General features: G+C 42.2%; 3 protein-coding genes across 13 annotated transcripts; 2 read left to right on the top strand and 1 right to left on the bottom strand.

Moving 5' to 3' along the window:
- Positions 1-1094: 1094 nt before the first annotated feature.
- Positions 1095-14348, top strand: ogt.1 (O-linked N-acetylglucosamine (GlcNAc) transferase, tandem duplicate 1). 9 transcript variants are annotated; one of them, XM_037977612.1, is made up of 23 exons: positions 1095-1469; positions 1848-1918; positions 3706-3886; positions 4275-4518; positions 4598-4666; positions 8046-8162; positions 8260-8339; positions 8646-8841; positions 8941-9081; positions 9181-9281; positions 9448-9601; positions 9773-9874; positions 9963-10160; positions 10487-10645; positions 10738-10827; positions 11061-11186; positions 11303-11473; positions 11592-11708; positions 11948-12118; positions 12347-12499; positions 12627-12879; positions 13043-13178; positions 13285-14348. In XM_037977612.1, exons 3-23 carry the CDS (start codon positions 3720-3722, stop codon positions 13463-13465), a joined length of 3126 nt encoding a protein of 1041 aa, XP_037833540.1. In that variant the 5' UTR covers positions 1095-1469; positions 1848-1918; positions 3706-3719; the 3' UTR covers positions 13466-14348. The 9 variants fall into 9 exon arrangements, with proteins under 9 accessions (XP_037833540.1, XP_017279631.1, XP_017279626.1 ...); XM_017424142.3 differs by lacking the exon at positions 1848-1918 and having other exon boundaries at positions 3736-3886; XM_017424137.3 differs by lacking the exon at positions 1848-1918.
- Positions 14349-14751: 403 nt separating this feature from the next.
- gcna (germ cell nuclear acidic peptidase) lies at positions 14752-19148 on the top strand. 2 transcript variants are annotated; one of them, XM_025007612.2, is made up of 13 exons: positions 14752-14847; positions 15138-15233; positions 15324-15417; positions 15520-15586; positions 15701-15750; positions 15849-15915; positions 15997-16067; positions 16483-16905; positions 16996-17161; positions 17756-17900; positions 18130-18265; positions 18366-18570; positions 18648-19148. In XM_025007612.2, the coding sequence occupies exons 2-13, from the start codon at positions 15144-15146 to the stop codon at positions 18871-18873; spliced, it is 1740 nt and encodes a 579-aa protein (XP_024863380.1). In that variant the 5' UTR covers positions 14752-14847; positions 15138-15143; the 3' UTR covers positions 18874-19148. The 2 variants fall into 2 exon arrangements, with proteins under 2 accessions (XP_024863380.1, XP_037833542.1); XM_037977614.1 differs by having other exon boundaries at positions 14766-14844; positions 15137-15233.
- A 1236-nt stretch (positions 19149-20384) lies between these two features.
- cetn2 (centrin, EF-hand protein, 2) lies at positions 20385-22523 on the bottom strand. Of its 2 annotated transcripts, none has more exons than XM_017424056.3 (5): positions 22228-22523; positions 21955-22119; positions 21756-21884; positions 21496-21633; positions 20385-20915 (listed from the first exon to the last, which is right to left on the bottom strand). In XM_017424056.3, exons 1-5 carry the CDS (start codon positions 22291-22293, stop codon positions 20811-20813), a joined length of 603 nt encoding a protein of 200 aa, XP_017279545.1. In that variant the 5' UTR covers positions 22294-22523; the 3' UTR covers positions 20385-20810. The 2 variants fall into 2 exon arrangements, with proteins under 2 accessions (XP_017279545.1, XP_017279546.1); XM_017424057.3 differs by having other exon boundaries at positions 20385-20900; positions 22228-22516.
- Between the last annotated feature and the right edge of the window lie 1071 nt (positions 22524-23594).

The raw sequence follows: 23594 nt of genomic DNA, 5'->3' as shown, positions 1-23594 counted from the left end.
CAGTGTCTATGTAGACTGTAACAGTGACAAAACATTCAAGGTTTTTTTTTATTTAATAGGGTTCAATTTATGCCATTTGTACATTTCTTCAAATAAATATTCTACTTGAAATGATGTGTATGTTAAAGAAAAGGTGTTAGGTCCACATGACGCTACAGGCTAAAACGTAGTGAGAATATATGACACATTTTTCATAGAAGACCATGCCGATTTTAGCAAAACAATGCTGGTGCTTTCAGCAATTTTCTGTATATTGTAGGTTTTCATAACTGACATGCAGCACTTCAATTACATTAAATGCTTGAAATTACAGAATACTTTTTAAACTCTAAAATGTTAGAAGGAAAATATTGCAATATGTTCATTTCATTAAAACAAATATATATATATATATATATATATATATATATATATATATATATATATAAAATAAACAACAAAATATTGATATATAAATCATTAGTAAAATGAAAGGCAGCAGAAAGAAGAAAAAAATCTTATGATATCTGCCCTTTTTTTCTTTTTCAATTTAGTAATTGAAACAATAATAATCTACCAAAAAATATTGTTTTTAATGAAATGTTTAATGTTTAAATAATTGTTTTAATGAAATGAATGTGTTCCTATAATATGAAAAAACAGGTGCAAAAGAAAGAGCATATTATTTTATGAGTGTCACCATGAGGTGATGTAACACAGCGGTAAACATGAGAGTTTTAATCCCTGCTTGCATCAAATTGAAAAGTCAGGCGTGGTGCAGTGACCACCTGCAGGACAGGACAGGTTTAGGTGCTCTGCACATTTTTGTTACCTCACATTTTGTGAGCCTCGGCACCATGTTACCGTCGCACCATCGCAGCTTCCGGTCTTCGTCTCACTGCACCAATATGTGTTCTTCCGCTTTATGGGTTTTCTATTTTTCTTATCTTTGTTGTTTGGATTTGTAACGCCTGATTAGCAAGCGGTACTTTATAGTTACAATTTACTAGATTTGTCCAACAAGCATACAGTTTATTACAATTTTATGCAAAATTTCTCCAATGTGCGATGTCAGGACCTAGTTTCTGTCAAAAACGAGTTCCGCCCATTTCGCCATTTTATGCTCAATAGCTGCTTTGTTGTGAGAAGGGAAGCAGTTAGATTATATCAACAGCAACTAATCGATTATATGTGAAATGTACACATTTTAACGACGTTAGCTGATTAATTATTACTCGACTGTACACAGATTACAGTCTAGCTTTATTTTTTTAATTGTACGAAGAACGGAAAGTTAGCTAACCGCGTCCGAACGTGTCAGGCAACGTGTTCCGCTTGTGGCAACCCGAGAAAAGAAATTAAAAAAATAAAGGAGCCACAGAATTTTCTCTGAAGCTGTTACTTGACAGAAGGCACATTGACGACCACGGTACAAGACCCGAAGACCGAGGAGATGGCGAGCTCAGTGGGGAATGTGGCCGACAGCACAGGTAGGAAATGACGCCGAATGACTTAAACCGTGTAAAAATGAAAAAAAAAAAAAAACAAACCGGTTGTTTCGGGAATGAAATGAGGATGATCACAAACAGGAAACCGGCTTTCAGTAAATGTCATAACACGAAGACACTGACGACGTTATATGCTTAACAATTAATTATAAGAAGGTTAGCGATTAATGGCGTCAAGAACACTGAGAAACCGAGTGCTAATTTCTGTGCGATCTTCACGCGGGTCTCATTTTATTATAAAGCAATGCACGTCCATAAATTAGTTGCTTTATGTACATTGGGATATCGTTGTGCGTTACGTGTATCCTAAAAAAAAGCATTTCCTCGACCAATCGGTAATAAAATACACCTTTTGTTAAGAGGCCGGACGCCATGATGGCGGAGCGTCCTGCTGGTGAAACTGACCGCGCAGACATCACCGCCCAGATCAGGTACATCAGGAGGCTAAATGTCTGCTTTTTACTCTCCCTGTGCCTCAAAACATGCAGCCGAATTCACCCCAGACGTGAGAAGTAGGACCTGAACCTGGTTGTGATCATGAAAATACATTTCACCTGTTTGGTGTCTTGTATTTAATGTTTTTATTACGTTTATAAAGCGGCCTTTCGTTCAAGCATAATTACGTAGCTTACAAAAAATTTTACCACAGCAAGCTCTTTTCTTATATCTAATATTACAAAATTATCTCTCTCTCTCTCTCTCTCTCTCTCTCTCTATATATATATATATATATATATATATATATATATATATATATATATATATATATATGTATATGTATATGTATATATATATATATGTATATGTGTGTGTGTATGTTAGTGTTATTGACTAGACCTGTAATGATAAAGTCAAGTCTGTTGAATTCTGATTTGTTAAAGATATCTGTTCGCAGTCAGTATTACCCTATTTGCACAGCCAAAGTGGAGTTTATGTTTGACTGAAAGAGTTTTGCACCTCTTCTTTTTTAAGGCATTTTTTAAAAGCATATCAGTTCCTAACTCCAGAAATACGTAAATGCCATTTTGACTAATCAGAACAATGTCAAACTTCTGGCTAAGCCATATCTTTAGTTATGGCTTTTCAGAACAGCTTAATAAATACATTGGACCACACCTTTCCACAGGAACCTGAATGACAGCAATCTTTCATTGTATCCATGAGCTTGATGTATGATTGTGTATTTGTGTATTAGGTCGGAAAGTTCCCTAAAAAAAAACATTACCCTATTTGCTTTTCTTTCAAACCAAGACATCTATGATTTACCTAAATGTTATTGGCGCAACTATCTGTTGACACATATGAACATATCTATGTAATGTAGAATAAATCTTATGTGCAAAAAAAGGCTGGGTAATTGTAAAACACAGGTGGGAGCAAAATACAGTTTGATTTTTTTTTTAATGCAGCTTGTTAAATAAACAAGCTCCTGAATCATTTTAAAACGCCAAATCCAGGACTTCAACAGAATGTCTGAAGTTCTCCCCGTGTGTCGTCCACCTACCTCCTTGTTTGTTCATCTTACATGTTTTCATTTATATCCTAGATATTTTATTATTTTTATATCCTCTTTGTGCTACTTTAGTTGACGTCGTTTCAACTAGCATGTTGCAGTTTAACAATGGCAACATAAAGTTTCATTTCCTGCGTCGTCACTGTAGTTAACTAAGAAACTGTAATGTTTCCAAACGGCAGACTTTAATATTAGTGGTGGTGGGGGGGGAAATCAAGCGCTGGTCTGCTTGTTTGTTGAGGTGTTGCCTTTTTAAGTTGCTCAGGGAAACATAGAGTTCCTCACATAAAGGTCCTGCATGTGTACAGGCCTGAAACTACGCTGCATTTGTTTGGTACACCTGCTCGATGAACCGAAAGACCAGTATCGCAAATTTTGCAGTGAATAAATGTACAGTTAAACCCCTCATAAAAGATTATGTAAGCAGTTAATTATCGCTATACATTTGATCACATTTTGATTATGTATTATCAAATCCAACAGTGGTGATAAAATGTTCAGTTTCAGGTCATTTCCCATCATTTCACCACTTATTTTCTGTGACCCCTTGATTTGGTCCATTGGTTTCTTTTCCGTTAAGTTCAAATTACGTTGCTGAAAGTTTTGCCATCTGTTTGTTTTCATTTGTCTGATTTCATTTTTTATTTTTTCCATCAACTCTAACATGTTGTTTTCCCCCCTCCTTGGCTCATGTTGGTGCTCCAGAACCAACAAAACGTATGCTTTCCTTCCAAGGGTTGGCAGAGCTGGCGCACCGCGAGTACCAGTCAGGAGATTTTGAGGCAGCCGAGCGCCACTGCATGCAGTTGTGGAGGCAGGAGCCTGATAACACGGGCGTGTTGCTGCTTCTGTCCTCCATCCACTTCCAGTGCCGAAGACTTGACAGGTGAGGTGCGGTGGAGGTGGCGGCGGCTTGTCACGCGCTCGACGTTTGGTGTGGTGATAGCAGTGCGTTTACAGGGTGTGCACAGCAAGACTGGAAGATCTGCTGACGCTTCTACTGAAAAATTGTGCTGCTCTGTTTTAATGAGGTGTCATGCTTTCCCCATGATTGTAACACAGACCTGTGGTGGCGGTTTCTGTCAATGCCATGGTGGGGGTTTTGAGTCTTGCACGTTAGAAGTGAAGTCTTTTAAATCTGAGTACGCTGACGTAATCACTTTTTAAAGTCCTCACTGCTTTGCTGTTGCCTCTTAACAACAAATCAAGCTAACTGTTCTTGTCTGGAGGTTGTGAAAATGCAAACAATCCTGTTCCTAACATTGCCCCCACAGGTCGGCTCACTTCAGTACCCTGGCCATCAAACAGAACCCAATGCTTGCGGAGGCCTACTCCAATCTGGGGAACGTCTACAAGGAACGCGGGCAGCTGCAGGAGGCGATCGAGCATTATCGCCACGCTCTGAGGCTGAAGCCAGACTTCATTGATGGATACATCAACCTGGCAGCAGCTCTGGTGGCTGCGGGGGACATGGAGGGAGCGGTGCAGGCTTATGTGTCTGCGTTACAGTACAACCCGGTAAGTAACGCGCTTGAAGTGACAGCGTAGTTCTCCGTGCCGACAAGCAATACTGACATGAATCTTCCTCCCTTTTCAGGACCTCTATTGCGTGCGCAGCGACTTGGGCAATTTGCTTAAAGCCCTCGGGCGTTTGGAGGAGGCCAAGGTATGGGACAATGGGTTGGCTTTGATATAGATGTGGTGGCTTATTTTTTGCATAGACTTTTCTTTTTCCTAGTCTTCTATTTGTTGTTTTTAGTACCCACTCGAGGCTGTAGATATACATATATTTTTCCCCTTTTTAACATTTTTAAAATGCATCAAATCTCTTCAGTTCAACCATCTCAGTTAAGTGAAGGACAGGAAACAGTAGCATCCCCTCATTTCTCAGAGTTGCAGTGAGATTCTCACCTCCAACTTAGCTAATTCCTTTGGGGAACTGTTGGATTGGATTGAGCCAACATCCATTTGAGGCAAACAGGTTTTCTGATTATTATTATTATTTTTTTTAATGATTGCTTTAGTACTAAAAAACTTTCTGTTGATTACTTTTTAGACAGTCTTATTTGTTTTGTTTTTTTCAGTATAGCATACACATTCATACCACGTATCAGTTTTAGCCCCCCTGTCCTTTATTATACACTGACCTTTTATCGGAGGTCAGCCCCTCCCCTTTCAGGAAGAAAGGCTGGAGTTTATTAAATCACCCAACACACCCAACTTTGGCCCTGTATTTTTATAGTCACCCTGGAGGGGAAATGCTGGCTCGGTCTTGGGAGAAATCATGAACTGATGCGAAGTTAGTTTATCTTTGAAGTGCAAAAGATAAGATGGTTTATAACCTAACTGCTGTACTCCTGTTTTGTGTACAAAGAACCCAAAGGCAATCGTTTTATCTTGGTTCGCTGTCAGGCTCCAAGTGTGGCTTTTATTTTGTAACCCCCCCCTTTTTTATGATTTACCACTTCAATTTGTCTCAAAAAAAATTGTGTTTATTTCAGGGGGGCTACCTTGGTTGGGGGTCAAATCTGTAGGTACGGAGTTATCCTGCCGGTTACAGGCCATCTTATTTCCTGCTAGAGGGGGGTAAAGGAGTGGGGAGGAGCATCAGGGAGCCACAAGCTCCTCAGCTCTGTCGCTCCGCCCCCCGCGCGCTCGCTGAGGATTGGTGGAGTGTGCGCGCTCAGAGCTGCCTTCCTGACCGTTCAGCTCCAGCACACGCCCAATTTGTTTCAATTATGCATCTTTGCATTATATATAATTTAATGTTGAAGGCTATGGTTAACAATAAGTCACTGACTAATGTGGTTAACCCCTGGTCTGCTTTCCAATGGTTACTGTGTGGGTTGAAGAGGGATCACTCTCCAGTACCTAAAAATGATTGAACTGGTGTCAAGCAGGCAGCTCGCTATCTGTACTCCACCGCCTGCGTCAGATGCTGGGTTAGAAAGACAGAAATATGGCGCAGCTACAGCAATGACCTCTTTATTTCAGAACTGTGGAGACTTCTAGATACAAGTAATTAATCCACAGACTTCTTTTCTCTACCCATTGGGCAGGATTCAAGAAAGCAAGCCAGGAAAACAAAGTTTTAAAAAAAACATACTTCATGAAAATGCTAGAGGAATAAAACACAAGCAATGATTAATATTTCTTCCCTTTTTCCTTCAAATATGTAATTATTATTCCCAAAGAAATGGGATCAGTTCATTTGGGCAAGATCAAGCCAGTAACTGTCCTCCTGTAAGCTGATTTCAAATCTGAATTGAAGGACAACTGGAAGTCTGACCGTAGGTCGATAATTATCTGTTCACAACAAAGCCTTTCTTCCCTCCCAGATACCCTGTAGGCATTCCTTTTGTTTTCTTTGAATTTAAACATTCATTGCATGACTCGAAGCAAAGAATAGCAATATAGTTTTTATGTTTGTTGTGATTTCTTTTGTGTTTTATTTCCATAATTTAAAAAAAAGAGAGAGAATGTATTATTTGACAACTTATACTAACGATCTTGTTTTCTGATTTTTGTCTCTTTTGGTTTTTTCCACGACTGATACTGTTATTTAGAAGGTTTCAGGTGGGTGACACTATTCCTGCGTAGGTGCCTGGCGGAAAGGAACACTAGGGCAGCCTCAGTCCTCTCCTCTTCTTCCAGCCAGCTGCGGTCGCCACTCTGACAAAGTCCAAAAATATGGTAACGGGTTTGTAAATGCCAGCAAAAGAAAAACCACCTCACTTCATGCTTGAGCTCCTCTATCTTGTGGCTTCCTTTTGAAGAGCAGTAAATAAATAAAAGTAACATTACAATCTGCAGTAAGCATTTCTTAAAATATACTACACTAATTACTCAGTTTTATAATAAGCAAGGAAGCTATAATCGTGAAAAACAAGTAAGAACCCTCTAACTCTTACACATTGGTTTTTTTTTTCCTGTTTTTTGGTTTTATTTTCCCTTCTTTATTTGGAGTTGCAGCGTTCTGATGATGATGATGATGCAGATAGTGCGCTGTGAGTCTGCAGTAGCGCAGGGGCTGCGCAGCGATACCCTTCAAGCGACCAAAATGGCGGAAAGCGCAAGCATGCTAATCCACACCCCTCATTCCTTTTGGCCTGTTGGTTGTGGACCTCCCCCACTGAAAACCAGCCTCGCACCCGAGTGCACCCAAACCTTTGACATGAAAAACTTTGGGGGAAAAAAACAAAGGTTGTTGCCTTTTTTTTAAAAATTAATCTGATCTGTAAATGTCACTTCATATATAATGCCTCTGGTTTATCTTTTAATCCAAATGCCCCCCCATGCCCCCTCTCCATATTGTAAGATGGTAAACGGGTGCCGAGTGTGTGCTAGTCTGGTCCCGCAGGTGCTCTGCCAGGGGTTGTTGGTCTGCAGCTGTTCAGCGAGCGCAGCAGCAAAGTGACACCTTTGCCAGGAGCAAGGTGGTGCAAATGGCGTTAAACGGTGCGGCGCAGAAGTGGCGGCAGCCAGGCGGCGCGCTGGCGTTTGTTGCGCATGCATTACAGGGACCATCACCCGCACAAACTGCCCAGCATCCAAGGTTGTGAAGAAAAAAAAATAAAAAATAATAATTCCAACAGTATTTGGCATTTTAGCAGCTATTGGCGAATTTTCCTTTCTTGTTGTTTTTCTAACATCTTTACTGCTTTGGTCAAAGCAGAGTAATGTTATTATCACCAAAAAGCAGCAAACTGTGTCTCATTCAAGATTTAGTGTAGAGATGGTCATAACTGCAGGATGAGGGCCTACGTGTGGGTGTCGGTTGGATCCGCGCAGCGTAGGAAAAAGCATTGCAGCTTTGCGCGGCAGACTTTTGGCGCCGGCGAGCCCATGCTGTAGACTCACTTTTTGACATCATGGAGGATGGATACTAATTTTGCTCTCTCTGCCCCCTTTTTTTTCTTTTTTTTTTTTGTTTTATTCTCAATCTTCTGTTATTTTTTTTTATTTTACAACCCCCTCCTCCCTCTGCACACCCGCTCTACCTCTTGTCCTCCTTTCCTGTGGTTTTTAATGTAAACCCACTGAAGGCTTGTTACCTGAAAGCCATTGAGACTCAGCCAAACTTTGCAGTGGCCTGGAGCAACTTGGGTTGTGTTTTCAATGCCCAGGGAGAAATATGGCTCGCCATACACCATTTTGAAAAAGTAAGTTGGATTGTTTTGCTTTTTTAATCCTGTTTTGGGCTATTTGTGTGTTGTCACACATTATAAGCTTGTTTTTTTTGTTGTTTTTTTTTTTCAGGCTGTGACTTTGGACCCAAATTTCCTTGATGCATATATCAATTTAGGCAATGTTCTCAAAGAAGCTCGCATCTTTGACAGGTTAGTCTAAAGTGTCACTCAGACCAAACATTTTTGCTTTAGCTCTTGTCTTACAGCACACATCCTTTAACGTCCTGCATGGAATGAATCAGACATTGTCAAATTGAGCACTTTTTAATCTTTGAGCTTGTAGCTTTGTTTTTCTACATTCCTTTAATTAGGCAGGGCAGAAATACTACATCTATGCTAACAAAAGTTTTATTTTATTATGTTAACGGTTCAAAAGATGCTCATATAGTTTTGTTAGCTGCTTGTGAGAAGCTATTTGAAAAGCCTGACCTTGAACATTACTCATATTGTTTTCAGAGCTGTGGCAGCTTACCTGAGAGCCCTGAGCCTTAGCCCCAACCACGCCGTCGTCCACGGAAACCTGGCCTGCGTCTACTACGAGCAGAGCCTCATCGACCTCGCCATCGACACCTACCGCCGTGCTATTGAGCTGCAGCCTCACTTTCCTGACGCCTACTGCAACTTAGCCAACGCCTTGAAGGAGAAAGGCAATGTAAAGTGCACTTTTGGTTTCAAAGATATTCATTTGTTTATTTTTTTTTAAATAAGTTGGTTTTCAAATGTTTGTTTGTTTCTTTCTTTCTTTAATCAGGTGTCTGAAGCAGAAGAGTGCTACAACACAGCTTTGCGTTTGTGTCCAACTCACGCCGACTCCCTTAACAACTTGGCCAACATAAAACGTGAACAGGGCAACATCGAGGAGGCAGTTCAGCTCTATAGGAAAGCACTGGAAGTGAGTTGAGCAACGTTTCAGTTACCAGCTCTTCTTTTTTTCTTTCTGGATTGGTGGGAGCACATTAACTTGACACTGTTTTTCTGTGCTTTTCGTCAGGTGTTCCCAGAGTTCGCAGCGGCTCATTCTAACCTGGCCAGTGTTCTGCAGCAGCAGGGAAAACTCCAGGAGGCCCTCATGCACTACAAGGAGGCAATCAGGTTTGTAATCTCAAACTACAGGCGCCATTTGACTCAGGTTCTTTATTGGTTCCACCTTCTTTTTGTCGTCAATCTGACAAATCCACGAGTTCATTGTATGTTTGATTTAAACGAACATTAATCAGTTGACGCTGGAGCTTAAACACTTGTCTGTTTTTGACTTTAGAATCAGCCCCACGTTTGCTGATGCCTACTCCAACATGGGCAACACACTGAAGGAGATGCAGGATGTGCAGGGAGCGCTGCAGTGCTACACCCGTGCCATCCAGATCAACCCGGCCTTTGCTGATGCTCACAGCAATCTGGCCTCCATCCACAAGGTAGGGACAGGACAGGACAGGTTAACAGCTCGGACATTTACCAATCTCTTTAATAAAAGTACCTTTACATCTGTAGTAAGAATAAAGAATTAACAGTTTAGATAGTCACACTTCTATTGTGGTGTATTCTATTACTGTAACTTTTATTTTACTCTTTATTGTGTTTGCTAGGACTCAGGAAACATCCCAGAGGCCATTGCGTCTTACCGCACTGCTTTGAAACTCAAGCCAGACTTCCCCGATGCTTACTGCAACTTGGCACACTGCCTGCAGGTTGTACGCCCTCCTAATATTTATTTATCAACGTATTCATCTTTGATTTGGGCGTAAATCTGACTTGTCTAATCTGCCGCTCCTGCAGATTGTGTGCGACTGGACGGACTACGACGAGCGAATGAAAAAGCTTGTGAGCATCGTGGCCGACCAGCTGGAGAAGAACCGCTTGCCCTCGGTGCACCCACACCACAGCATGCTGTATCCGCTGTCCCACAACTTCCGCAAGGCCATCGCCGAGCGCCACGGGAACCTTTGCCTGGACAAGGTACACGCAATGATCAAAGCAAGTAACCTTTACATTACTTTTTTGGGTGGTTGTGAGGTGGTTGGTGATGGCAGGGCCTGGCTGTGGGAATTTGGGGAAGGTAAGGGACGAGCACAATTCTTAAACTATTTGCAGAAAAGAGGCAAACAGCTGGTGGTGCACGGGTTGCTTGTGGTGGATGAGGGTGTTGTATAGAAAATATGAACATTTAAGGTTAAACTTAGGAATTTTAAAAGAATGCTTTTGCATTTGTCCATTTTGTTGTTTAAGTGAGCTTGACTCAGTCAGTATGAAAATGTGCCTCCTGCTGTGGATGTAATCTAACACTGTTGCTTATTTTACAGATTAATGCGCTACACAAGCCTGCCTATGAGCATCCTAAGGACCTGAAGGTCAGCGGTGGGCGCCTGCGCGTCGGCTACGTCAGCTCCGACTTCGGCAACCACCCCACCTCCCACCTGATGCAGTCGATCCCTGGAATGCACAATCCAGAGAAATTCGAGGTAGATGAGCTCATCTGTACCTTCTAGTCCCAGAATTATAAACTAAACATGTATATATTACTAAAATGTTTGATTTTACGTGGTCTCTAAAGGTGTTCTGTTACGCGCTGAGCCCTGATGACGGTACAAACTTCCGTGTGAAAGTTGTAGCAGAAGCTCATCATTTCACAGACCTCTCACAGGTAACTTCTCACAACGAGTCCCTTCTGTATCAAGTGTTTGCATACATTTACAAAAGGGCTGTTAATTTTTCTTAATGTCCAGTTTTAAATTAACTTTATAGAAAACATTTGAAAGTTCAGTTGTCTTTTTGTTTAAGCACCTGAAGCTTATTGGAGTATCTGCTGACACATTAACATTAAAAGCCTAAGAACACAAACTATTCCTAAAGAAACGTTGATCTTTTTGATTTCAGATTCCTTGCAATGGAAAAGCTGCTGATCGTATTCACCAGGATGGAATCCACATTCTGGTTAACATGAACGGATACACCAAGGGAGCACGAAACGAGCTGTTTGCTCTTCGTCCCGCCCCCATCCAGGTGAGCTTCCCATGGAAACAAAATGGCCGCCCTGTAGCCCCGAGCAGTGGGTCATATGTAGTGTACTGGCCTTGAAGAAAGCACAAACCTTTTTCCCGCGTCTGCACAATCATCAGGCTATGTGGCTCGGCTACCCTGGAACCAGCGGGGCTCCTTTCATGGACTACATCATCACCGACAAGGAGACGTCACCCGTGGAAGTGGCTGAGCAGTACTCCGAGAAACTCGCCTACATGCCCAACACTTTCTTCATTGGCGATCACGCCAACATGTTCCCTCACCTCAAGGTTTGTTCGTCTTCCCCTTGCTGATCATCGTTCAGGTTCTCAGTTTTTGTTTGTTTTACAGTTTTAAAGAATATAAATAACCCTGTTGCTTGGAACATTTTATTTCTTTGCCTCACAGAAAAAGGCAGTGATTGATTTCAAGTCAAATGGACACATCTTCGACAATCGCATTGTTCTTAATGGTATTGATCTGAAAGCCTTCTTGGACAGTCTGCCTGACGTCAAAGTGATAAAAGTGAGTAAAAACCAAACAAGCCTGAGTGAAGCACTGCAGTGAATCTGTGGAGAACCATTGATTTACCAGTTACAGCACTCACTAATTTATCACAAAGGATAAATTAATCATCTGTCATTGAAGTTAAAAACAGCCTACATGCATAAGAACCCCTCTTTAATAGACTTTGTTGATGAAAGCTTTAATGTTGAACAACAGTAGTTTGAAGATTTTAAGCAGAAGCTGCCTTGTGTGTCCAGATGAAGTGCGACAACAACCAGGAGTCTGCTGGGGACACGAACGGAGCTCTGTCTATGCCTGTGATTCCCATGAACACAGCAGCCGAAGCAATCATCAACATGATCAATCAAGGCCAAATCCAAGTCACAATCAATAACTTCACAGTCAGCAATGGGCTGGCCACCACACAGGTAGGCTCCGTTTGGGCACACCTGCCAATGTGCAGGTACAGAAAGAGTTAAGCTTTTTCATTTTTATCTAAATAAATTTCTTTGTGTAAGATCATAAAGTGTGAATATTAACTAAAATTGATGCAGAGTTATTGGCTCATTTGATTACCTGTCAGCTTGAACAGTTAAAGCAGAATACTTGAGGGGGGGAAACGTATAATATATATATAATTTTGTTCCTGGTTTTAGATCAATAACAAAGCCGCCACTGGGGAGGAGGTCCTACGCACCATTGTAGTCACAACGCGCTCCCAGTACGGTCTTCCAGAGGATTCCATCGTCTACTGCAACTTCAACCAGCTCTACAAGATTGATCCTCCTACTCTCCAGACGTGGGCCAACGTAGGTTCAACAGATCCAACTCTAATGATTGCTTTGAGTTTTCATTCATGTCTTACTTTGAAAGGAAAGGAAAACCGATTTCTAAGTTGGTGTTCAGTTTGTCGTGGAACTTGTCTCGTCGCTGCAGATCCTGAAGCGTGTGCCCAACAGCGTGCTGTGGCTCCTGCGCTTCCCCGCCGTGGGCGAGCCCAACATCCAGCAGTACGCTCAGAACATGGGTCTGCCCGCCTCGCGCATCATTTTCTCCCCTGTGGCGCCCAAGGAGGAGCACGTGAGGAGAGGCCAGCTGGCCGACGTGTGCCTCGACACCCCTCTGTGCAACGGCCACACGACGGGCATGGATGTCCTCTGGGCCGGGACTCCCATGGTGACCATGCCAGGTGAGGAAGCTGAAAACAAAACTCAAAAGCGCCCCGGTTTGGTTTGGACTTTTTTTTCTGCTCTTCTACGTGAAACATTGTAACAAAATAATGGGGGGAAAATAAGTAAGTTTTTGAAAATGTGTTTATTAAATATATACATGTAGTCTGTTTTTTAAATAAGAGCCTTTTGTAGGTGAGACGCTTGCTTCCCGCGTGGCCGCCTCACAGCTCAGCTGCCTCGGCTGCCCTGAGCTGATTGCACAAAGTCGCCAGGAGTACGAGGACATAGCGGTCAAACTGGGCTCTGATATGGAGTAGTAAGAAGACCTTTATCTGCTTCAACCTGCTTTATCTTCAAACTGTTTTTTTTTTTTTACGAACGTGTCAACGTCTGACATCACTTGTTTGTCCGTTTCCCCGCAGCCTGAAGATGATCAGAGCACGCGTTTGGAAGCAGCGAATCTGCAGCCCCCTGTTCAACACCAAGCAGTACACGATGGACCTGGAGAAGCTCTACCTGCAGATGTGGGAGCACCACAGCAACGGCAACAAGCCCGAGCACATGGTCAAACTCCAAACAGTCGAGGCCAGCGAGAGTGCCTGAACTGGAAACGCACTCCTCCTCCTCTTCCATTAGGTCCCGATTGTTTTTTTGTTTTTTTTAACCCGCCATCAGCAACACAGTTCGGCCAGGTTCACTCGAGTTTCCTGTCCTTTATCGACTCTTCTTCGCTTTCAAGGGGACTCCTTCTTGCACGGAGCCGACACACGTTCACATTTGTCATCAAGTCACAAGTCCACATCTGCTGAGCCAGATTGAGCCTGAGACGTTCAGGCACCTCGTCTGAGACTCTCGTCCCGCAACACTTAATATGTATTTTGTGAGCATGAGAAGATTGTGAATACCCTGCGATCCCTTACATACTTGGAGCTATGGATTTTTTTTTCCCTCTCTGTCAGTGTGCATATAGGAGTGATTACAGCTTGTGGAGAAAAAACCCAGCTGTCATTACTTGGTGATCTATTTAGAAATAAAAGAATGTTGTGTTTTTCTTTTTTAAAAAAAGACAATGTTGCTCCATTAAAATTGGTACGTTTGGTCAGCTTTAACAAGCAATTGGGAAACATAAATTGCTTCAAATCTTTAGTTTAAGCTGGTAAATGTGCAGGTTTTGAAATTAACTTGCCCGAAAAGAGACTTCTTCCCTCCCAAAATGCCAACTTTTAATTTCGTCAAATGAGAAGTATGTTTAGTTATTTTTATGTCGGACTGTCTACAAATTATTGGACAAAGAAACATGATGGGGAAAAACCTAAATTTCAGTTATAAAATTTGCTGTTCCTTAACAGATTTTGTTTTTATAACACAAGCCAAGAAATTGAATAGGTAAGTATTTTCTAAAAGATTTTTTGTTTTGTATTGTTTAACTGTATGCTGTCAGTGACGCTGCAAGTCTCTACGTATAATAAATGGAGATTGGAAATACTCTTGTGTTTTGCTCTGTTGGTAGACCATAAGAAGATGATAAAACCTGAAGGCTGTTTATTTTGTTTTGCTGGCATCTTTTTTAACTTACTAATACAAAAATACACATTTGTTTTCTATGCCAGAAAATGGTAATAATTTACATAATGACTGCAACTGTCTGGAGGCCATCCAATGTAATGATAAAACTACTAATATAAATAAAGTTAAGATGCCCAACAGCTTCCTCCTCTAATGTAACACATTTCATCGTAGGTTGGCATCTTTCTGGTACACTAAAACGTTGCTCAAATGAGTTTACACCGGGTAAAATTAAATAAATTCAACAATCAAACCGAGTTAATGAACGTGTTGTTAGGTGGTGGGCGGGGACTCGTTGACTCGTTACTTGAGGCCGCCTCTGATTGGTCAGAAAACTTCATGACAACTTCCGGTGCGCCGTTTGAATTCAGCTTCACGATTTCTTTCCGTCGTATTTTAAAACAAGCGAAACACTTTTGGTACTCAAACCCAAATGAAACTATATATTAGAAAGACATTTTATTTTAGATGAAGGTTTTGTTTTTTGTGATATATCATTATGGCGATAAAATATAAACAAGCTAGTATTAGCCTCTACATGTTCGTGTGTTTTAGCGAAATGTTAGCCGAAATGCTAACTAGCTAGCCAGGCTATATTTATCCTGTAGGAGATTTGGGTTAAATGATCACTCTTTATTGGCACAATTTGCTAGTTATCATTTCTTAATCTACAGAGCATATGGTGATGCGTTTATTCCTTTTTACACAGGAGGAGATGAACGATGAGCTCTGCAATTTGTTTGAAAGAGTCTCACAAAAGATGGGGTGGGTGGATGACGGAGGACTGGAGGCTGCAGAAAACAAGGTCGGTTGTTGTTGTTGTTTTTGTTAGCAGCTCACGAGTCCGTGTATTGGGTGTTGTAATGTCATAACCCCACGCTGCTGTGATTTTTAGCTGAAGGGTGAAATGGGTAAAACTCGTCACGAAGCAACAAGCGAGCCTCCGTCCTGCGCGCCGAGAGACTCCAGTGATGAAGAGTTTGATAACTGTGAGGGAAACCTACATCATCTTCAGGCACACGCATGCAAAATAAAAACAGGGATTTTTTTTCTTTTATTATTGCCTCTTTTTCTATTTTTTATCATTTTAGTTCTTGTGGAAAAGTTTACACCTAAAACAAAACCCCGGAAACCTCGCAGTGCTGCTGGAACAGACAGGTATGGAAACTAAAGCCAAGTTTATTCATTTCTGTCTGTTTATTTATTTATTTATTTTTAATCTTGTGATCACACTCGACAGTGTGCTAAAGTTTAAACATTTGATTTGTTCAGCTCAGAAGTTCTTGTGCTGAGCTCAGACGATGAAGTCGCCTTTGAGACATGTAAGTGCCGAGCCTCTTTTTTTTTTGGTCCCAAAATGTAACATTTAGTTGTAAAGCTATGCTTTTTTTTTAAATATATTTTTCTGTTTGCACAATAGTTTTGGACAGAGTGAAAACCCCTGCTACCAAACCCAGGAAAAAACCTGAGAGTGGCAGTGAAGATAGGCGAGTTTTTAATTTTATAATAATTATTATTTTTAAATTCTGTTCCAAATAACCTCTTTTCTCCTTGTCTTTCTGTGACAGCCTCAAAAACTTCATAGTGGACTACTGCTCATCTGATGAAGACTTTATTAAGACAAAATCTAATTTTAAGGGTAATTTTAAATTGTCTTTTGCTCGTCTGTGTTTGCAAATGAGCCTGGTGGAGTTTTATACTAAAATACAAGACAAGAAGTCTTTTTTTTTAACTGCAGGTTTTTGGTCTAACTTTGCTAAGATCAGCTTAAATCAGCTTAAATTCGAAAACTTACATTTTAGGCTCAATATTATGTTTGCTAAAGATCACTCAGCGTACGAGAGCCAGCACTCAGTCACTGTGTGAAAAATCCTGTATTTTGATGACGGCTTCATGCTGAAATGTGTCCCGTTTGGGTTCACATTAAATTAGAGGATTATTAGTGCAGATCCTTGTACGTTGTACGTTCATCTTTTTAACCAAGTCACACATCTGACCTGTTTGTGCATTTACATTAGAAATTATTTGTGCTTTTTTGTTTGTTTGTTTTGCAGTTCCAGACAAGAACAACACTCCAGCAGCCCGTCATCCGTTCAGGAGACCGCTATCTCTGCTGAACTCACCCGTGTTTGTTAGTGACAGCGAGGACGATGACGATGATAATGTTGTCATTAGGAGTTCCTGGAGGACGCGTCATTCAAAGCCCAAGCCCCATCCGAAGGCCAGTAAGGCCAAGGATGACAAGAATGACGAGGAGAACTGTACGCCGTCGCCACCTTTGCCCCCCGGCTCTTCTCTTCTCAATTTTCCTCCCATCGAAGCTCGGGCGCCGGCGGTGTCGTCCGTGCGCACGTTTTCAGCCCCCGCTGCACTGGAGGAGTCGGGCAGCTCTGAGGAGGAGTTTGTGTCCTTGCTGGAGAGGCTCAAAAGGAAAAACAACCTCACAGGCACCTCATTCTCGCCTAAAACCACCAGAGGTAAAGTCGGCGATGAATATTTTGACTTCCTTAATCAAAAGGCTGATTTTTATTTATTTATTTTTCTCTCTGTCTTGTTCTTAAATGTAGAATCCAATAAGGATCCTGTTGTTTCTGCGCCTGCTGTGAAGTCGTTCACGACACCAAACCCCAAGTCGTCAAGGGAAACGCCTCGACGTGTGAGGACGAAGGGAAGCTCGTCCATCGTGAAGCCTAAAGTCTGTCAGACTGAGCCCAGACACGGCGCCCTGAGCAGGTACTTCACATTCACACCTCGATGTTGGACCTTTTTATTGTTTTTATATTTCCCCGCATGACCATCTGTCAAAGCTTCTCCCCTTATTGCTCCCTCCCTTAATTTTTATTTATTACTGACACTTTTAGTTGGCCTTTCATTAAAATGTATTTAGCTCTCAGCTGGCCCTCGGTACTCTTAGTTAGCCTTTCGGTACCTTTTAGTTTAGTTTTTATCATGTCTGATCAACTAAGGTGTTTAAATCCTACTTCAGTTTATGTTAGCTTTCATTATATCATAGTTTGGTTTTCCTCAGTTTATCTTGTGTGTGTTTTTCATTTAGATTATCTTAGATTTTCCCAGCTCATATTTTAGATGTTGTCTGTTTTGACTATCTTAGCTCATGTTTTAGATATGTTTAGTTTCATGATATTATTTAGATTATTTTAGATTTCATTGAGATTATCCCAGCTCATATTGTAGATATTGTTGTGTGTTTTGACTCTGTATTTTTATGTAAAACGTTGTAAGGCACTGTGGATCGCCTTGTTACTGAAAAGTGCTCTGTAAATACATTTGACTGACAGACGTTAGTCTTGATTAATTTCCTCCTAGGGTGGTGGTGTGCAAGACTCCCGGCTGCTTCTTGGAGTCGCTCACCAACCCCGGCTCCACCTACGGGGCCGGTTTCAAGACCAACAAGGAAGAACTCATGAGCAAACTCTACCAGCTGTACAACACCAGCGTGTTTGACAACAAGGTGTTCTTTCTGCTTGTTTGCTGACATTTTGCAGATATGTTTTATTATTTTTTTCTTTTTCCATTTAAATGCATTAGGGATAAATGTTAAATTGCAACAGTATTATCAGTATCATTATAACTTAACTCAATTAAGCACTAGGAAACGCTTATTCCATCATTTGTGCCAAACTTTTGACATTATTCATTAACATTTTGCTTTATTTCTCTCTCTTTACTAAATATTTCAGCTTCCAACCAATATGTCAGTGACCTGGAATAAGAAGATGCGTAAAACAGCTGGCTACTGCGTCACGGGACAGGAGAAGGGTGGAGGGAAGCGCTACGCCCGAATCGAGCTGTCGGTGAAAGTCTGCGACTCGGCAGGTAATGCCTTTTTATTTAAAATAATAATAATTTGACAAATAGTTTGCTGTAACTGTCCCCGAATAAGAACCTAGCGTAACGAGGATTGTCCTCGTCCCAGATCGTCTCAGGGACACGCTGATACACGAGATGTGTCACGCTGCGACGTGGCTGATAAACGGCGTGCGGGACGGACACGGCAGCTTCTGGAAGCTGTACGCCCGCAAAGCCACGTTCGTGCACCCGGAGCTGCCCGTGGTCACCCGCTGCCACAGCTACGACATCAAGTACAAGTTCCAGTACCAGTGCACCCGCTGCCAGAACACGTGAGCTGGGCTGACGGGGGTGGGGGGGTCGTTGTTTACCGTTCTGTGCTCACCTGCGAGTACCGTTTTCTCCACAGGATCGGCCGCCATTCCAAGTCTCTGGACACTCAGAGGTTCGCGTGCGCCCTCTGCACGGGCCGGCTGGTCCTGCTGGCGCCCTCCACGCCGCGCGCCCCCACGCCCTTCGCCAGCTTCGTCAAACAGAACTACGGCAGCGTGCGGCAGGAGCTGGCGGGGCAGAGCCACTCGGAGGTGATGCGAAAGCTGAGCGCAGACTTTGCCTCAAAGACCAAACTCGGCTGAAAGCTGAGCCGGAAAAATCCGAACTACCTCATTCAACGAGTCTGAGTTCGTTTTATTAACCGTCTGTGTTTAACTGTGAAATCTGAAGCTTGACAGCAGGTTTGTGTTTGTGAATTTGTCTGTCGAGTTTGTGGATAATGTGATTCTGAGGATTTTGTCTTTTTGCTACTGAAATCCAAATCTTTAAAAAAAAATTTTTTTTAATGAGTTTGTGTTTTTAGATATTTCTGCTGTCTGTTTTTCTTGAATTTCCAAATAAAATTTTGTATTTGTAACCAGCATCTGACATCTTTGTGCGCAGAGATTGGCAGATAAACAGATGGCCCAACTTCTGTTTGTGACGTTTCTAGAGAAATAAAAAGTATTTCACCTCCAATTAAAATCAGAAGTGGGCAACTTTTGTCTCCAGGGAGCCATTTTGATTCAAAAGGAATTGAGCTACAACATTAAACTGAAAAAGAAACGCACGAAGCTCCCTGTATTTCTCAAATAAATCAATGTAAGAAAAGGAAAAAAAAACCCTTTGTATTGTATGGCAGCATGTCCTGTAGCTTACCTTTTTTGCTGCTTTGAGATTGACCGCTTTAAAACAATATTCTTCCATGTAGATATGGAAGATGTGTAGCATAGATGGGGTACTTGTTTGAAACCCAGCAATACTTTCTTTGAATATCTAGTGTGTAATTTGGACACACTAGAGACCCTTCTTGACTAAAAATAATCCAATTTCTGGAGCATTCATCCTTGGCACGTTTTGGCCACTACACCCGCAGACTCTGCTCACATTTATCTATGTTTTAATTTGAAATATAAGCAGTGTTTCTTGTTGATTTTGTTTACATTTGCTCAATAATTCCTCAATGAAATTTTGGGTTTTCATTAGTCTTTTTCCAAGATGTTTTTAAGTTTTATTTTAAGGCAACGGGGTCCAGATCAAGATGGTCCAGGGGCCTCTTCTGGCCCTCGGGCCGTATTTTGCTTACACAGGTCAGATAAATAACTTGAGCAGAAATATTCAATGTTTTTGTTTCGAGTCATGAGGTGTTGCTGACAGACTGTGACAGAAAATTTTACTTTTAGCTTCTGTTTGAGCATTAAAAACTGAATTTGTCAAAATTAAAAATAGGTGTTTGTTCCCGCATCAATCCTCTGTTATCAGGGAAATATTTGAAAGTGGAATATGAGTCTGCCCGGATGGATGAATATCGTTTTCTGACGTGCTTTAAGAACCAAATGCAGCCCTGATAACTGGACACCTGCTGCTGACGCATCAGTCAGAACTGATGAGCTTTAAGGACTAAAAATCTGGCTCGCCGACATGGAGTTAGGTGAAAAAAAAGGGTTAAATCGTGGCACTAGTGAAAAATCAACCTGCTGATGGAAAATTTGATCATTTTGGTCACAGCAGGCAAAGAAAGTCAAGCATTTATGATAAAAAAACAAATAAATCAGATAAAACGAGAAGTCAAGCTGTCCAAACGCTGATAAAGTGTGAAAAACAACAGGCGAGATGAACTGCTTCATTATATTTAATCCACACTAAAGGGTGCATAATTACTCATCAGTTCACAAAAATACAAAACAGGAAAAAAGCACAACAGAAGGATAAATACTTGATGGAGAAACGCAGCAACATTCGTAGCTCAGAGGTGGTGGGAGGTGCGCAGGTGCAGGAGGACGTGTCTGATCGTGACGTCGTGCCGTGAAGGAGGCACAGAGTGACAGGGAGCGCTGCCCGCTTATCGCGTCGGAACGTATCGTGTTTTGTCGCCGTTTAATAAACTATGTGTTTTTGGTTACGATCAGCACTGGACGCTCATAATTAAAGCCTGCGGCGGCTGGAGTTCAGATGGTGATGTAGGTCTGCCCGGTGTGAAGTGAAATGCATGGCACAACGTAGGAATGAGGGGTTTTCACAGCGTCACACAGAAAGGCCGTCAGTACAGGCAGGTCTTCTTCATGATCCGCAGGAACTCCTGCTCGTTCACCTCCCCGTCGCCGTCGCGGTCTGCCTCATCTATCATCTCCTGCAGGGAACACATCTCGAGAGTGACGCAGTGACGTCAGGGAAAAAAATGGCTGTCAGCAAAGTGTCTCATGAACCATTCCTGAATATATGTCTACAAGTGACGGAACTTTGGAGTCGACCTGATTTAAGATGGCTGCCACAGCCAACTAACCTTAGAAAACACAAAAATGAATATAATTCAATCATCTCATCTTTGCCTAAAAGTTTAGCATTAACTGTTGGCATCTACCCTGTCCGTCTGTTAGCAAAATACCTCGTGAACCACTGGATGGATTTTAATGAAAATTCCAAGATAGTAATCATCACATGTGCATCTACAACTGATTAACTTTTGGAGTCAATCCAATTCAAGATGGCCACCACAGCTGCACAGAGATGGTTGTGACTCAGTCACTTTTACAGACACTGAGCTAAGATTTGATGTGGCAGTAGTTGAAAGTCATGGTTTTGCATGAGATTGTGCACAATAGAATTGTTCAAGTTTTGACCAAAATGGCTCTACGACTCCATCGCTTCTCAGCACAAGACAGTTTTATCCTAAAGCTGCTCTGTATTCCTTCGAGGAATCTGAATGGTGTTTTGCTGCACATTACCTGCAGCTCCTCGTCCGTCAGGTTCTCTCCCAGCTCTTTGGCCACTCTCTTCAGGTTCTTGAACGAGATCTTGCCCGTCTCGTCGTCGTCAAACAGCCTGAAAGCCTTCATGATCTCCTCTTTGGAATCCTTTTCAGCCTGAAATGAAAAAAAGGAGACTGGTTATGTTCCAAACAGTCTCAGCTGTGCTCACAAAGCCCACAATCACCCATCATTTAAGTTTAACCTGTATATATATATATAAACATGCGTTTGTGTACCATTTTCTGCGTCATGACTGACAGGAAGTCGGTGAAGGAGATCTTTCCCGTGCCCTCCTTATCCACCTCTGCGATCATCTTCTTGATCTCCTCCTTCTTTGGCTCGAACCCCAGAGCTCTCATTGCAACCTGAGCCGGGGGACAAAGAAGACGTAAAAACCCAGGCGGTGTTTAACGCCACGCCGGCGGCTCCTCCTACCTTGAGCTCCTTCACGTCTATGAACCCAGAGCCGTCCGTATCGAAGAGCTCGAAGGCCTCCCTGATCTCCTGCTTCTGCTCCTCGGTCAGCTCCGGCTTGGGGGCCGTCTTCTTGCGGGGAGGGGGCACCGGACCCTGCAGGGACGGCCTCTTGGCACTGGTTGCCTGGTGGGAGGACACACACAGGTGGAGGCACAGCCGACACGGTTGTGGTCGAATCAGAATAGCCTGCTGACATTCAAACGGAGGCTACTAATATCCGTCATCACTCACCATCGGTTTCTGTGCGTCTTTGTCGAAAATAAATCCCTGTTTTCGCCCGTAAAGCCTCTGTATCATATAGGAGGGAGGAGCTCAGTCGGTGGCAACAAACCGTTCATGAAATACCCGCCTGTTATGTAGCAAAACCTCCTATTTCATATCAGACAAATACGCGATAATGACGTGGAAATTAATCGTTTCCAGCTAACAACATTCGCACTAGCTGCTGTCACCGCGGCAGGGTGTTTGAAATATCCGACCGTGGACCCTAACTGTCGCGTTGCCATGGAGAAGAAACGGCAGGACGGAGACAGGCACGACCGGAGAAGGAAAACAAACGCCCCGATCGGGCAGCGAGCCGATTGGATGCTGAAAATCACGTGGTTCGCGAAAGATTGGAAAAAATGGGAGTCAGTCTGCATATGAGCTAATAAATGCAGACTTCTGCTTTGTTTTACAGGACTGTTTGTTACATTATTACGATATAATCAGACCATCGTCTTGTTATAACGGTACTTCTAATTCAATACGCCACCTAAAGTCTGCTGTAAAAATTACACCCACGTCATGAAAAAAAAGTATAATTCTAATCACAAGAAATGAACAGCATGGTAAAAAGGTGAAAATAAATGAGAGCATTCAATTCAAATTCAAATTCAAAAATACTTTAATAATCCCAAAGGGAAAATAAATGTTGTAGCTCATACTCCTGGTTTTGTTAAAAGAGTTGTTATAGTTGCTGATGGCTGTGGGCAGGAAGGATCTCTTATAGCTGGAGAGGTGAGGCTTCTTCACTTGGCTGGTGGTCGGGGCGCTCCAATGGGCGGCTTTGGTGGCAAGCTGCTTCCTAGGAGCTTTACCTCTGGTGGATTTAGGGGCGGTCTACTTGGTTCTGGCCATGAATGGACTTCAGGGTTCTACACATTCAACACTGAAGAGTAAAAGATGTTAATCAGCTGCTCCTGATTGGGAAAATAGCCACCTTGTTGTTATGGTTACGCATCATAACAAGATAACCAAAAGTAAATGGTTTCAGTAAAAAAAATCATTGTAGCTGCACAGCATATAATACAGGTATTTACAAGTAGAAAAAGCAGGAAATAATATTTTCAAAAGTAATATCTCAGAATGAATGTAACAGAGCTACTCTAACATGCAGCCACCTTGAAGGGTGCAGTTCTAGAAGCTTTCCCATAGCTTTCCATTTCGCTCAATTTGTTGTGAATGAATGAATGGAAAAGGCACGTGTCGAAGAAGAGCATCATCGCTGTCAGTCAAGACCAGCACGGCGTCTGCTTTGGACTGCACAGGAGGAGAATAAGAAGGTTTGAATTGAGCCACGATAAGTTTCGAAAGCTTGATTTCCAGCAGGCCGTTTT

Source organism: Kryptolebias marmoratus, linkage group LG9, assembly GCF_001649575.2.
Source record: "Kryptolebias marmoratus isolate JLee-2015 linkage group LG9, ASM164957v2, whole genome shotgun sequence".
Lineage (NCBI taxonomy): Eukaryota > Metazoa > Chordata > Actinopteri > Cyprinodontiformes > Rivulidae > Kryptolebias > Kryptolebias marmoratus.
The sequence above is the reverse complement of the archived record's forward strand: the minus strand, read 5'-3'. Positions and strand labels throughout refer to the sequence as shown.

Excerpts from the sequence above, each read along its gene's own strand:
- cetn2 (XM_017424056.3), bottom strand. The coding sequence starts at position 22,293 with ATGATACAGAGGCTTTACGGGCGAAAACAGGGATTTATTTTCGACAAA. Across the intron at positions 22,120-22,227 it reads AAGACGCACAGAAACCGATG|GCAACCAGTGCCAAGAGGCC; the intron begins GTGAGTGATGAC and ends TCCTCCCACCAG. Across the intron at positions 21,885-21,954 it reads TAGACGTGAAGGAGCTCAAG|GTTGCAATGAGAGCTCTGGG; the intron begins GTAGGAGGAGCC and ends CCCCCGGCTCAG.
- ogt.1 (XM_017424137.3), top strand. The coding sequence starts at position 1,433 with ATGGCGAGCTCAGTGGGGAATGTGGCCGACAGCACAG. Across the intron at positions 4,519-4,597 it reads CTGCGTTACAGTACAACCCG|GACCTCTATTGCGTGCGCAG; the intron begins GTAAGTAACGCG and ends CTCCCTTTTCAG. Across the intron at positions 13,179-13,284 it reads CTGGGCTCTGATATGGAGTA|CCTGAAGATGATCAGAGCAC; the intron begins GTAAGAAGACCT and ends GTTTCCCCGCAG.
- gcna (XM_037977614.1), top strand. The coding sequence starts at position 14,768 with ATGACAACTTCCGGTGCGCCGTTTGAATTCAGCTTCACGATTTCTTTC. Across the intron at positions 15,234-15,323 it reads TGGAGGCTGCAGAAAACAAG|CTGAAGGGTGAAATGGGTAA; the intron begins GTCGGTTGTTGT and ends TGTGATTTTTAG. Across the intron at positions 15,751-15,848 it reads TGAAGTCGCCTTTGAGACAT|TTTTGGACAGAGTGAAAACC; the intron begins GTAAGTGCCGAG and ends TTTGCACAATAG.